The sequence below is a fragment of the Cydia pomonella genome, chromosome 25, assembly GCF_033807575.1.
Source record: "Cydia pomonella isolate Wapato2018A chromosome 25, ilCydPomo1, whole genome shotgun sequence".
NCBI classification, from domain to species: Eukaryota; Metazoa; Arthropoda; class Insecta; order Lepidoptera; family Tortricidae; genus Cydia; species Cydia pomonella.
In genome coordinates this window covers 10,839,300-10,854,679 of record NC_084727.1, presented here as the reverse complement: position 1 = coordinate 10,854,679, position 15,380 = coordinate 10,839,300, and the positions used below count along the sequence as shown (strand labels likewise).

The 15,380-nt window shown below is 37.0% G+C and overlaps 2 protein-coding genes across 5 annotated transcripts in view; one reads left to right on the top strand and one right to left on the bottom strand.

The window, feature by feature from the left end:
- LOC133531601 (uncharacterized) overlaps positions 1–15,380 on the bottom strand; it is a 198,658-nt gene that overhangs the window by 88,592 nt on the left and 94,686 nt on the right. For all 4 annotated transcript variants that reach the window (XM_061869914.1, XM_061869917.1, XM_061869916.1 and 1 more), the window contains exon 2: positions 2,829–3,206. In XM_061869914.1, coding sequence (XP_061725898.1) covers positions 2,829–3,202 — 374 coding nt within the window. In that variant the 5' untranslated portion in view covers positions 3,203–3,206. The remainder of the gene's footprint in view (positions 1–2,828; positions 3,207–15,380) is intronic.
- LOC133531604 (uncharacterized) lies at positions 4,942–8,479 on the top strand. Its single transcript, XM_061869920.1, has one exon. It carries the CDS (start codon positions 6,040–6,042, stop codon positions 6,766–6,768), a length of 729 nt encoding a protein of 242 aa, XP_061725904.1. The 5' UTR covers positions 4,942–6,039; the 3' UTR covers positions 6,769–8,479.

Below are 15,380 nucleotides of genomic sequence, written 5' to 3'. Positions count from 1 at the left end.
ATACATATATGTATTTTGACTAAGACCTATGAACTGCTGTAAAAAGTAATGAAATAAACCTATTTGTATTTGTATTTTATTATATAACACTATAGTTTTTCTAAAATTTATCAGAAATTTTAGTCCTTATACAGATAGATATAGTCTGCGAAGCCATTTCCGTCAGCAGAAAAAAGCGGCATATTAAAAAAATTTAGGCGCGAAGGGTTATTGTCCCAATGAAAATTTAAAGTTCGTGCCTTTTTGTACTGACAAAGTTGTTTGCCTAACTACAGTAACTATAAATAAAAGAACACTATTTGCTTCAGGCGCCGCGATAACTGCTAATAAAGATCTCTCTCAGACAACAATCTTCTGTTTGAGCTGTTTGTTTATATGGTATCTGCAAAGATAACATTAACTATATATAATTAATATTGCGGATAACCTGTGACTTTAGATAATCCATATTAATCCTATTAAGTTGCAATACCTAATGTTTATATTATGTATATGTCGTCGTGATCGATACCTATAGCAATCTTACGAGTATATGACCCTACTAGTTTTATTCAGTAATAAAACCCAATATACTTTGGAAAACGAGAAAAGTTTATTTTTCTCCGATAAAAATAAGCTTCTAATATTAAAAAAAAATGTTTATTGTATTGTGGCCTGGACGCCGTCCTGTAGGTTATCCTGAATCGGTAGACGGATAGGTGGAGGTAGATTTCCGTGAGCTCGGCGTCAGTGAAGACTGGCGTGAAGCCGCGCAGGACCGGGTAAAATGGAGTGCTCTTGTGTTGGAGGCGAGGACTTATTTTTGGGTCATTGCGCCAAATAAGTAAGAAAGTTTATATGTATTAGTCTATCTTTTATACATTATATGTCGTCGCAGTACACAGATGAAAAGGCCTATTATATAAGTATAGTAGTATTTAAATATTTATATATTTTTAATATTATTTGACTTCACGTTTAATTTTATCCTTATTATTTGTTATTATTTTTTCTAGCACCAACATAAACAAATGTCTCTGTTAGACCCAATGGTTGACTGGTAGTAAGTTAGCTAATTGTACATTTTTCTTTATGTGTGTAATAAAGTTTAAATAAAAATAAAAAAATAAGTGTTTTGTGACTATCATTTTGTATGGGTCGTTACAAAACCGCCTTATACATTTTCTATTAAAACCGCCTTACACATACACATTTATACACACTTATATATTTTCTATCAAAAGAGAGAAAATTAAATCAACGTTTTTGTACAACTTTTCTTTATTCAAACATATTACTATCTCTGGCAACCCCACTTTGTCAGTTGAAAAAGGCGCGAAATTTATTTTTATATTTGAAGTCAACCATTCGCACCTACATTTTTAAATTTGCCGCCTTTTCCTATTGACGAAGTTGGTGTATAAGAGTATAACAGCCTCACACAACGTATAGTTACTCCTTTATTTAAGGTCGTCATAGACTCACAGACATTTTTAATACTGGACCGATTATCTACGGTGACAGATCTGACAGATTTTCACATCAAATCCCTAGAGAATTCAGTCCTGGATGTATACAACTCTTGCAAATTTTATGGCCTTCGTAAAGCATAATAAGACAAACAATAAATTATTTATAAAATCGCAATGCCTCGTGTCTTTTTGAGTTTTTAATTTACCCGACCCGACATCCAACCGTCATAACAGAGATAACCCGGGAAGACAGTACGTCATTCTCTGATATAATAAACATGTATGCGGTTTTTATTTTTTATTTTTAGTACAGATCCGTCTTTATTATTTACGGATTGCTTTATCAGAGTAGGTAAATTAATATGTGTGTGATATAAAATTAGCAGTGATCGGCAGGGATCGGAAACCGGTATTTTTTGTATGGGAACGAAAACGGTATTTTTTCGTTCTTTGTTAATTACTTCATTTCTAATTAGGCAATCTAATAATACGAAGTCGTTATCTGAAAACACATTTAGATCCTACATTTAGAGTATAAAATAAACCGAAATATATGGTTATTTCGATGTTTTTGCAAAAAACCGGTTCCGATCCCTGGTGATCGGAACTATGGGAGTAAAACTTTAACAAAACTTGTTAAGCGGACATAAAATAGTGCATACAGCCCTAAAAATATTCATGTCCATAGGGATAGGAATAGTATAGTAATTACAGCCATAAAAATATTTACATTCATAGATATTCGAATGTTTAAGGCTATAAGCACTCTTTTTACGTCCGCTTGATAACTTTTGTTAAAGTTTTACTCCCATAGTTCCGATCACTGAAAATTAGATATCTGGGAGACCGAGCTTTGCTTGGAAATATAAAACTTAGAAATGCGCGTTTCCCCAGAGATAAGACCTAGCTATATCGATTTTTCGCCCCTGAAAATCCCCATATAGCAAATTTCATCTAAATCGTTTGAGCCGTTTCAGAGATCCTCGATATATATATGTACAAGAATTTCTCGTTTAAAAGGTGTAAGATAAGATAAAGAAGGTCACTTGTTTTCTTTTTAATTAATGCCACAGCAAAGTTTCTGCAATGTTTATAGCCTGTCAATCAACTTTGTCAGTAGAAAAAGGCGCGAAATTTAAATTTTCTATGAAACGATAAATCTTCGCGCCTATTTTTTTTAAATTTGCCGCTTTTTTTACTGACGGCATTGGCTTGACTGAATATAGCTTAGTCCAACTCGAATGCGCACGCAAAGTCTAAGGAATTTCACGTTTTGTATTAAGCCACAAGTCTTAGTTTTTCTTCGTTAGTTGCCATCTAGAGCGGCCTTTACAATTTGAGGTTTTTTTTGAAAAAAATGTTGCCAGGTTAACTTACCCATTCGCGCCAACATAAGTTTCCTTCGCCGTGACGCCATTATAATGCACACGGTTCTCCACCTCGCCATCCACCAAATAGTCAGTCATTACAAAATTCACTATTTCCCTATTTAAATGTCGCCTTAAATATTTAATGTCACTCAAATCTTTTTTTACACTGGTATTACGTCCGTGTCTATGCGAGTGTTCCATCAAACTTGTGTTTTGCAAATTCGAATTTTGAATTTGAAATTGGAATTCGTCTTCGCTGTCATCACAACTAGTGCTGCCCAAAAGGAAGAGGATGAGTATCGGTATCCGGAACATTTTTCCGCGCGAAAGGAGTTTTGTGAAACTCGATATCTTCTTGTCTTTTGGCGTTTTGAGCTCCATGGCCCTGGAAAGAAAAGAGGAAACCGTGAACAAATATATTAAGATTTAGAAGATTACGGTATATTCGGTGGTTACGTTTTATTTATAGTCTGTCAAGCCGTCCCGTCAGTAGAATAAAGCGGCAAAAATAAAAAATATAGGCGCGAAATTAGAACGATAACTCTCCTATAGAAAATATGAATTTCGCGCCTTTTTCTAGTGATAAAGTTGTTTGACAGACTATATTACACTCTTTTTTTTAAACACTCTACAGCACAGGTACAATAAAAGCATTATAAAAAAAAAAACATTTTAAATAGATAAAAAAGGGATCAATCTTTGCAAAAATTGTTATTCCATGTCGTTTAGAAAATAATTTTATGACTTGAATACATTTTGGGTAAAATACGTCTCTAAAACCCATTCCACATAGGAATAAGTTCGCCTCTGTTGTATTTAACTCATACATAGTTCAAACAGTTTAAACTTAGAGTAAAACAATTGCTTCTCGGCAAAATACCAGATCAATAAACATTTTTTAAGTCAGTACAATTAAATTAATTTTAACCCCGATTCTAGCCCATCCATTATTAGTATTCACTGCGTAAGTAAATAATAGTCTCAAATATCCATTCCTAGAACATGGATGTAGAGGCCGTCATATTTGATTTCTCTAAACATTTTTCCCGCACCATTTGAAATTTAAGACAATGTCAACATGCCAGATTTCTGGTATCTGGTATCGGTACCGCCTTATTAGTTTTGCTTGAACGGCAAAAACTGCGCATGTTCGTTGACATAAAAAAAACTGCGTTCCAGAGACAAATTGATAAATCGATTATATTTTATGAGATTTGGCTAGATTAAGCAGCCATCTTTAAAATGCCAAGTACAAGATGCTTTGGTTTAATTTCGAAAAACGTTGTCTAGGGATTTACTTTAGAGGAAATTTCTTCTATCTGATTAAAAGTTCTTTCTATATCACAAAGGTGGTAAACAAGCGTGCGGCCCGCCTGATAAGTTGCCACCGTAGTCTTTGGGCGCTTGTAACCCGAACTAACGCTGCAAGCTGATCAATAGTTGTATTGATAATATTATATCGATTTAAATTTTGAGCAAAAACGTATTATCAGAATTTCTCATTTATTTATTTTCTCATTGATTCGTAAGTATTGTTTTTAGATAGGTACCTACTCCACAATTAGTCTAATGATCAGCTAATACCTACTTAAAATCATCAACTATGACATTGAAGTCGGTTAAAAAATAAGTAATTGAAACTTAACACCTTCGAGCAACACCGGGAATGGAGTCGGCGTTCGCACTATTTTCCCTCTACCAAATTCTCTTTGCCTCATTCCGAAGCAAATGCCCAACTGGGTATAGTGCGGTGTGTGTTGCGACTCCTCCGTACACAAATCGAGGTGTGCAAGATTTGTCTTTGACGTGTGTCATTTTCTAAGTATTTGTGTCGTCATTACAAATTGGATTTTGTATGTAGTGAGTGAGAAGTGCGACTGTGTGCACGTTTCCCCCCGCAAAAAATGGCAGAATGATTCGGTAAGATACCTATAGGGAGCGTGCATGAACTGTAGGAGGCAGCACAGGAGCCGTCAGATTATTGGCGCGAGCCGTAAATGTGATGTTTATTGTTCCGATGTAGCCCACAAGATGGCAGAACCTACTATGCACAAGAAAACACGTGACATGTAAATGTGCATGTTTATGGTTCCGATTCAGGCCACAAGATGGCAGACCCTTAACAGCAAAGGAGAACAAAGTATGTAAGAACGTTATAATTTACGTAATATGAAACTACAAATTCAGGACAAGGTTCGGAAACCGCCGACACCCCGCTCACCACACAACCTGATACCGATCCGATATTCGTCATCAGATATATTGCAGCGAAAACGGTACTCACAAGTCTCTAGTTTTGTTCTATAAGTTTTGGCGTACTCTAACATCCAGGCCATAAAATGAAAAAAAAAAAAACATAATTCGTATATTCTGGCACACCCAGCTTGTCAGTAGAAAAAGGCGCAAAACTCTTTTTTTTGGGAGACAACCCTCCGAGCCTATTTTTTTTAAATTGCCGCCTTTTTTCTACAGACAAACTGGGAGTGTCAGAGTATAGTCAAAATAGGTACACTGAAACGTCAAAACGATTGGTAAGACATGCAATAACTGACATCACAATGAATCCAAATACTACTTTAAATGAGTTTTTGCAAAAAATATATATATAGGCAGCGCAAGCACGTGATTTGAATTTTAGTTTTTTTTTTTTAATTGACTTCATGTTATGCATAAAAGTAAGCGTCAGGCCAAACTAACTCTGGATAATATTTGCAGTGACATAGTGTAGCAATGTCATCGTTTGATGACCAATGTCATGATGACACTCCTTCATTTTATTCAGTTCAATTGAGCGTGCCTATTGGGATCATCTGTCGCGTGACAGTTTTCATGAAGATCTAACCGTCGAGATCCACGTGATATTTGTCTAATCGACCTTCTCACGTAGGATTCCATGGCATGCATTAACTAAATGAAATAAATATTGTTCCATGGAATGCAGAACATTCATTCATTCATTTATTTATTGACAAAATGATGCAATACATTTTTCATGTCAATGCTTATATTATATTAACAATGGATTGGAGGGTAGGTGCAGAAAAACATAAACAACACCTCTGCATATTTAATTTATTTTTAATAACATAAAGTGTCTAATTAATTCTTATTTAATTGGTATTTAATGATACCAGCAGTTCTTCTTAATCTCCATTAAATAAAAGTAAGGAAAAATCAAATCACTTGCTCAACACAAAACATAACCTCTAACTATCACAATGGAGTCCATTAAACAATCTATGGCTGAGATGGCTGAAGACTTTAAGAAACGGATGGCAGCCTTCCAGAGTGAAATAGATAAGGCAGCTCCTTCCAGTCCCACCATCGCCTCAGTGTCAGCTGACTTCAGTGCCTTCAAAAAGTTCATCCTGAGTTCCCTGGAGGCTTTGCAGAAGCAAGTAAATTTTCTTGGACAGCAGTTGGATCAGCAAGAGATGCGTTCAAGGCGGAAAATGTTGCTGTTGCATGGCGTGCCCGAGTCTGAGAATGATTCTCTGGCAAGCACCGTGGAGCTTCTGAACAGACATCTCGAGAGCAAGCTGGCAGTGGATGATGTAAGCCGCTGTCATCGAGTTGGTAGGCCACACAATAACAAATCCAGATGCATACTAATGAAGTTCGCCGATGTTTCTGTGCGGAACTCTGTCTGGTTCGCTAAGAAGTGCCTTAAGGGCTCCGGTGTCACAATGTCTGAGTTCCTAACGGCGCCGCGTCATGCTGTCTTTATGGCTGCCCGTGAGCGCCTGGGAATACGGAGATGCTGGACCCGCGACGGCAACGTGTACGTCCTTGATGCGGCCGGTAAGCGATGCTGCGTTACCACTGTGGCGGATGTGGAGCAGTTCCCGGCGGCGACATCAGACCCTCAGGAGGCTTCTACTGGTGGCATCGGAGCAGTCCAACCACCCACAGTTAGGGCCAAGAGGACTCAAAGATCGCGCTTTTAATCTGAGCTTCACTAAGATTCATTTATGGTTTTGCTTCCGATCTTTCTTGTAAACAGCCTAACCACTTATTTCGGTAGGATTATAACTCGCCTTCAATTTTTTTTTCTATACCCATTTTGTATTCGTTGTTTTGACCTCTTACTTTTTTTATTGTTATTAATGTTATTGTGGGTGGACTGTGAATTTTATAATATAATACAATGAGTTTGTGATTTTCGACGTGTACTGCAGGGCTAAGATGGACGGCTGTCTATCATTTGTAACCATACCTGTCATGTTCTAACAAATATGTAAGTGCGAAAGTGACGCATAATATGACAAGTGACAAAAACACGACCATGATACCGCTGCTGAGCGACATGACATGACAGCTGTCCATATTTTTCTTTTTCTTCATGTTAATGTTGCCATTCTGATGCCGCGTTCCGTTTCGCGAAGTGTAAATGTCAAATACGAATATTTACTTGGATAGTTATTTTTCCTCTTGATAATCCCGGACCTTTGGGAGGCATGCGTGGGGCCGAAGCCAACAGCGCAGAGGCCCTTTAAGACAAATTAATCTAAAAGCAAGGGATACACGTGGCGGATACCATCCCCGTGCGCACAACATGATACATCCGGAGATGGTCCCCGCCAGGTGCAAAGACTATTGCAGTGCAGCACTTTTGCGCTGCGATGGGATCTAAGGTCATAAGGCTATTGATTTGAAAGTTGGATGGACTGGATAATGGGCTATGGGAGGAGACTAACGGAGCATAGGTCCCGCTCTTGCGATTCCACTCTGGCCGGCCGGTGAAGGCAAGCGCAGAGGCGAGGGCCAAATAAAAGGACCCTCTGGAATAGGGGTCCGCGGTGTCGCCACTCACCGTCAGCTCGCCACAAGCTGCCCCCGCGGGTTTATTATTATTATTTCCTTTATTTATCTTTTTTTCTCAGATTAGGCTTTTTACAATATGTATATAAAAGTAAAATATATAAACACTTACAAAACAATACAAAAGATATAAACACATTATAAAAAACCTAACCTAGGGTGCCGCCAGCAGCGGGGCAGGGCCCAAGCTGCCGGTGGTCAGGGCTGCAGGGAGAGGAATCGCCGGACTATCCGCGCCGTGTCCAAGATCACCGCCTTCTGCATCTTATTATTATTATTATTAATATCTGGGAGGTGGGTGCGGTCTCCCAGACCACGTGCGAATTTCCTATTTTTCGCACTTGTATCGTAAATAACTATTATAGTTAACTACAGCGTATCGAAATGAATCTTATAGTTGAGTCTTAATTCAACCATTACAGTCGACGAGTAAAAAAAATAATATTAGGTATATATTTACAATTGACATCAAGTGCGTATGTACTCGCAGTTTCATAATAAATGCGTTCCGTGAATTGGCAGTGGCATCGGCACTGAACTTGAACTTATTTATACGATAACGCAATCGCTGCGCAAGGCCGATTATGAAGGCGGGCTATTCGAGTGTTTGTCACTTTTATCTAAATCTTTATACAAAGAAATACATACATACATAATTAATAGAATCAGGCGTTACTTTGCGGAAATCAATGCTAATTAAAACAAGAAATATTACTTTGCTAATCCGCGAGAAAATAACGTGTTAGTCAATCAGTGCTAACCCGTTATACTTGCGTATTTTTACATGCAATTAATGTTCCCACCCTCCCACCGCAAAAATAAATACGCAAATAAATATAACAATTAATAATTATGTCAGTTGTCGGGTGTCAGACCGTCAACATCTCCAGCATCTCCTGAGGATGCCTCGTAGAGAGGCGAAACACGTGTCGAGTTTTGTACTTTTGGTGGTGGGTTGTTATATTTATTTGCGTATTTATTTTTGCGGTGGGAACATTAATTGCATGTAAAAATACGCAAGTATAACGGGTTAGCACTGATTGACTAACACGTTATTTTCTCGCGGATTAGCAAAGTAATATTTCTTGTTTTAATTTTAACATACATACATAGTCTTTATAAAAAGAGCCAAAAGAAATTTGAGAAATATTACATACTACATTTTTAGCAGCCTTTGTACGTATAACAATTTTTAGCAAAAAACTAGTAGGTACAGTCAGCATCAGAAATAGCGGCTTAAATAACGCTTCATAAGTATCTACCATTCTGTAACAGCTTAACAAAAAGTAATGTCTTTAATATAGAACAACTAGGACTGTAAAAGATATATTTCTGAACGCGAATTTTAGGAAATTATCAACATTTGGAAAAGTTATACGGAATATCAGATACTTTTGGCGCGTTGTTTCATCCGCTACTTTTGATGCTGACTGTACCAGACATATACCTGTGTTACGTATATGTTCATGCCAAGTTTAGGTACTTGATTTGATACATGCTGAATATGATAACAAAATATAGCTAAATGGATAGAAAATAAGCCATCCATTATTAAAAAAATCGAATTTAAAGAGACATTGAGATTATAAATAAATACAAGGCTCCAAAGTCTAAAAAAAAATGTTTTTTTTTTTCTTAAAAAAAAAAAAAGAAAATGGAACCATTCGAGTACCGTATTCGTTCTTACATTGTATTGAAAAATAAATTGTATGGCAATTATAAACGCAATATTTCAGAGTCAAAATAGCAATTTTCTTGATCTTCCATACATTTAGGACAGACTAATGTAATGTGAGGTCACATTACAATATCATTTTGTTAGAGGCGTTTCAATCGTCGAGTGCGAGCGTCAGACTTTAACTCTCATTTCTGACCTTTGTGTTGCTTAAATGCCATGAGTCCTATATAGACATTTGATCCTCAGGAAAATCAAGATCGACATTATTTACAAAAAACTGTCAAGTAGCCAATTCCAGCATGTCGTTTTAAAATGTGAGCGTAACTTCGATTGTATGAGTGCGGCTATTTATCGGCGGGTTCGTGTCTCTTAAATCTTATGCTTGCTCTTAATGAAATTATACAAGGAGTAACAAACATAGCGCGGAAGTATTGTGTTCGGATTAGGAAAAAGTAGAAGAATTTTTCGACAAAAATAACTTTTGCCTTTGTATAGAAAAAAAAATCCCATCAAAAAAAATTTAGTCTATTTTTTCCGCGGGTTCTCTGTTCGTAGTCGCTTTCCTCTACAAAGCGGGAAAACACTGGGATCGGCTACGAGCGTAACGCTACGAAAACGTTGGTGGCGAATGTGTCAGAATCCCCACTATTTTGGTTACATTCAGTATAATAGCTTAGGATTAGTACTTTAGAGCATCAGCAACGAATGTTACAGATGTAATGAATAATCCTTCCCCGTCGTATTTTCTCGGGATCGTTCGTATTTATCATGCTACTTCAGTCAACCTCAGTACATTTTGTACTGAGACTGACTTAAATAGCATTAACACGTTCGTACGTTTCAGTAAAAAAAAGGTTGGGTAAGGATTATTCATTACAGCTGTATCTGACTTCGGTCTACCTGCATGAAGCACACAAGAGAGGTATGGGCATTGTGAATGTCATCTTGCCTTGTGTGGTAGGGCACAGCACAGCGGATGTCATTCCAGATCTAGAGCAGAGCCCAACTGGGGATGTACCTCCACCTTACAGAAAACCGCAGCCAAATAACACTAGACCCTACTCATAGTGTTGTGTTCCTGCCGGTGAGTAAGGTTGCCAGAGCTCAACGAGGGGGGGGGGTGTTAGGGTAGGCACCGCGCATGTAACTCCTCTGGAGTTGCAGGCGTACATAGGCTACGGAGACTGCTTACCATCAGGCGGGCCGTATGCTTGTTTGCCACCGACGTAGTATATAAAAAAAGCAGTCACGGACATATATTAATAGACTCCGTTTTGGCGCGGCTGCATTCAGGGTTTACTAGACATGCCGGCGCCCTACCAGATATTACGAGTATATCTATTTTCAGCTGCGCCCTACTAAAGGAGTTCACTTTGTGCACAGTGCGTGGTGGGAGAACTAAAAGTGATGGGGTGACCGTTGAGATCTTGAGATGGCAAATATTATGTAACTTTACAGCACAAAATTCACATGTAATGGCGAACTTAATGCCCAACGGCATTATCTATCAGTCAACCATACTGATAGCTAAACAGAGACGTAAACCACATATCGTTAACAGTTAAAAATATTATTAAAAAAATCATTTTTTATGGTACCCAAAATATTTTTTTTTATAGTTTTTATTTTTTCTCTTATGTCGATCCATTCCAAATTGCAGCTTTCTAACACTGTCGACCACGGAGCAAAGCAGCGGGCGGACAGACAGACGGACATGGCGAAACTATAACCCTAAAAAAAATAGGTAAGGAAATAGTAACATTGAAACAAAAAAAAAACACTTGTAGGGAAAATAAACAGTTACAACACTTAATGATATACTAAATAATACTAAAAATAAAAATAATGCATAAATAAAATTAATTTAAAATTTCTTACGTAGAAGTACTTTCCTCATACTGTTTCCCTTGCCCCGAGCAAAATAAAATGTGGCTTCCATCAGAAAAGATTCCTTATGTTTCATATATATAAGGACCTTTCCATAAGAAATAAGTCCGATGCACATGGAGGATACGGACCCTTTTCTAATGGAAAGCCACAAAAATGTTTACTCTAACCCCACCTGACCTTACCACTTATTCTAAAATTAGAACTGTCATTTAGATTTCAAAGTTGCTTATAATAGCGTGGTACTATTAAGGGTGAATTGCAAAAGAAATTTACATAATTAAGGCCTGTAATTAGTTAAATGATTCCATTGTGTTACGTTTACAATTAAGACGTTTTTATTTAGTTTTTAAGTTACATGCATGAAAGTAATATCGTATGCTATACAAATAAATAAAATAAAATAAATAAATAAAATAAATATTATAGGACATTATTACACAAATTGACTAAGTCCCACAGTATACAGCCTCTTTATTTAGACACTTGCAATAATCTACGGGCTGAATATATAGGTCATACTGAGCAACTTTTACTATAGGACCAACACCTAAAACGCGAAAAAAAATTTACGCTCCCAGTGAAAATGTCAAGGTCAGACAGCCAAAATGTATGAAACAGCCAATTTGTTTTCGCGATTTCGGGAGTGGGCCTATATATTCACCCGTAAATCATTGAAGGTACTAAATAAACAGCCTGTACCTACTTATATGTGTATGAATTAAATAGAATACAATTTACATAATAAATTTTCGTAACACAACGGAATCAATTAACTTAACACTAATGAAATATACTTAATTATGCTTAACTACGTAATTATTTTGCAATCCACCCATTATTTATTCTGTGATAAAAGTTAAAAAATTGAAACCATACCGTAGATTTATTCAAGGTTCCCTCGTCTGTTTAAATTGTATATGTACATAATATAAATTATTTATATAAGTCATAATACTTTATTTACTCATCTGTATTGAATGGTTGCGTAAGAGCAAAGTTCAATTTTTGTTACATATTTTATACATAAATGTAACTTTTTAGGGTTCCGTAGCCAAATGGCATAAAACGGAACCCTTATAGTTTCGCCATGTCCGTCTGTCTGTCTGTCTGTCTGTCTGTCTGTCCGAGGCTTTGCTCCGTGGTCGTTAATGCTAGAAAGCTGAAATTTGGCATGGATATATAAATCAATAAAGCCGACAAAGTCGTACAATAAAATCTAAAAATTTAATTTTTTTTAGGGTACCTCCCCTACACGTAAAGTGGGGGTGAATTTTTTTTTTTCGCTTCAACCCTAGAGTGTGGGGTATCGTTGGAAAGGTCTTTCAAAACTAATAGGGGTTTTCAAGAAACATTTTTTGATAAAGTGAATATATTCGGAGATAATCGCTCCGAAAGAAAAAAAAATGTGTCCCCCCCCCCCTCTAACTTTTGAACCATAGGTCCAAAAAATATGAAAAAATCGTGGAAGTAGAGCTTAAGAAAGACATTAAATGAAAACTATAGCGGACATGATCAGTTTAGCTGTTTTTGAGTTATCGCAAAAAGTTTTCCCTTCATAGTAAAAAGACTTACTTTAATTAGGTACTGATTATGCAAATTTGCCTATTTGTTTAACTCGGGTGAAAGGTACCGTTTCATCCCTTGGTTAACAATTTACTATACTTTAAGCTCCAGTTTAGCTTATTGTGACGGAAGAGTAACTACGGAACCCTACACTGAGCGTGGCCCGACATGCTCTTGGCCGGTTTTATTCGTATTTGAATCGTCTAGTAAGGACCAATCTGTGACCACTTTCGCTCACAGGTATACATCATACAACAGTACCCCTAGTGTAAATATTTTCGACAGCGAAACGTGACGTACGCGTTTGCGTTAAGTGTCATTTTGTATGAGATTTTTGACTTTCCAAAACGTCCCGCTTGGCGCGCTGTTCAAAAACCCATACAAAATGAGACTTAACGCAAACGCGTGCGTCACGTTTCGCTATCGACTAAATTTACACTAGGGGTTCTGAGTTCCAATTCCCATTATTTAAGTTCTAATTAACAGAACAGTTTTAACCGGGGATCGAAACCGGTTTTTTGGAAAACTTTGAAATAAACATATATTTCGGTTTATTTTATACTCCAAATATAGGACTCGGTTGTGTTTTTAGATAACGACTTCGTATTATTAGATTGCCCAATTAGAAATGAAATAATTAACAAAGAACGAAAAAATACCGTTTTCGTTCCCATACAAAAAATACCGGTTTCCGATCCCTGGTTTTAACAGAAAATTCATGTCCATAATAAGTATGTAACTACAAACTACATAGTAACATATATGTGAAACATGAAGAGGGTATAGCAAATTAGTTATACATAAAGAGGAAAAATATATGTTTCTTAAGGTACGTAGGTATTTACTTATTTTATTTTATAATTTGAGTCAGGAATCAAGGCTTACATTTACCTTATAGACATACATATAAATTAAACATTGTATAGAATATATGTAAATTAAGTATTGTATAGGTATTGTATAGTTTTAAGATATATCTATGACGCTATAGCCTAAAAATAAAGAACGTTTCATAACATTTTCACTTTTCGACCCGACACGCCATCTTGTTAGTACCATACGTCACAATCCCATAACACGATTATCACTGACGTCGACGTCAGGTGACGTGACGTAGGGGAACGTTACGTGGTTAGCACATTGCGGCTGTAGCACGCTCGCATTTTTTTTATTACCTGTCACCATGCCTGTCACGTTTTAACAAATATGTAAGTGTGAAAGTGACAACCATAGTGACAAGTGATAAAAATGTAACTATACTAAATAAATAAATATTATAAGACATTATTACACAAATTGACTAAGTCCCACAGTAAGCTCAATAAGGCTTGTGATGAGAGTACTTAGACAACGATATATATAATATATAAATATCTATAAATACTTAAATACATAGAAAACACCCATGACTCAGGAACAAATATCCATGCTCATCACACAAATACACATGCCCTTACCAGGATTTGAACCCGGGACCATAAGCTTCGTAGGCAGGGTCACTAGCACTCACTAGGCCAAACCGGTCGTCAAACTGCCACTGCTGTAGGGCTAAGATGGTCGGATCTTTATCATTTGTCACCATGCCTGTCACGTTCTAACAAGTATGTAAGTGTGAAAGTGACAGGTATAGTGACAAGTGATAAAAATGCAACCATACTGCCACTGCTGTTGGGCTAAGATGGTCGGCTCTTTATCATTTGTCACCATGCCTGTCACGTTCTAACAAGTATGTAAGTGTGAAAGTGACAGGTATAGTGACAAGTGATAAAAATGCAACCATACTGCCACTGCTGTTGGGCTAAGATGGTCGGCTCTTTATCATTTGTCACCATGCCTGTCACGTTCTAACAAGTATGTAAGTGTGAAAGTGACAGGTATAGTGACAAGTGATAAAAATGCAACCATACTGCCACTGCTGTTGGGCTAAGATGGTCGGCTCTTTATCATTTGTCACCATGCCTGTCACGTTCTAACAAGTACGTAAGTGTGAAAGTGCAGCCATAGTGACAAGTATGAACCTGAATGTCATATTTATTATATAAAAATATTTTTTTTGTTTTTCGTTGACTTGCATGACATTTATATGTACTTCTGGTCTCCCGCGATACAGGCCTAGCCTAGTGCGGGGACTCCTGGAAACTCTGTTGTCAATCTAGTTATGCACCAACTCTTAAAAACAACCGCTGTATACTTTTTCTGTGTCCTTTCTTGTGCAATAAACATATTTTTTATCTTTATCTTATCTTTAAGTGATAATTATGCAACCATACTGCCACTGCTGCAGCGATGTCTCTCCTGATACGTTCCTCAATAAAATCATGTGTTCAAAACGCAAACTTTAAATGTTATACTAAATTATTTCTTTGCCCCACATGCCCTCTTTACACTATAATAAAAGGTAATTCCATAATTTGCGTCGCCGTATTTACCCGGCAGAGGTCGTGTGTTGTGTCATCTTTAATTATGCTCACTTATTTATCAGTACCCCTAGTGTAAATTTGATCGACATCATAACGTGACGAACGCGTTTGCGTTAAGTCTCATTTTGTATAGGATTTTGAGTTTCCAAAACGTCCCGCTTGGCGCGCTCTTCTAAATCCAATACAA

Excerpts from the sequence above, each read along its gene's own strand:
- LOC133531604 (XM_061869920.1), top strand. The coding sequence starts at position 6,040 with ATGGAGTCCATTAAACAATCTATGGCTGAGATGGCTGAAGACTTTAAG.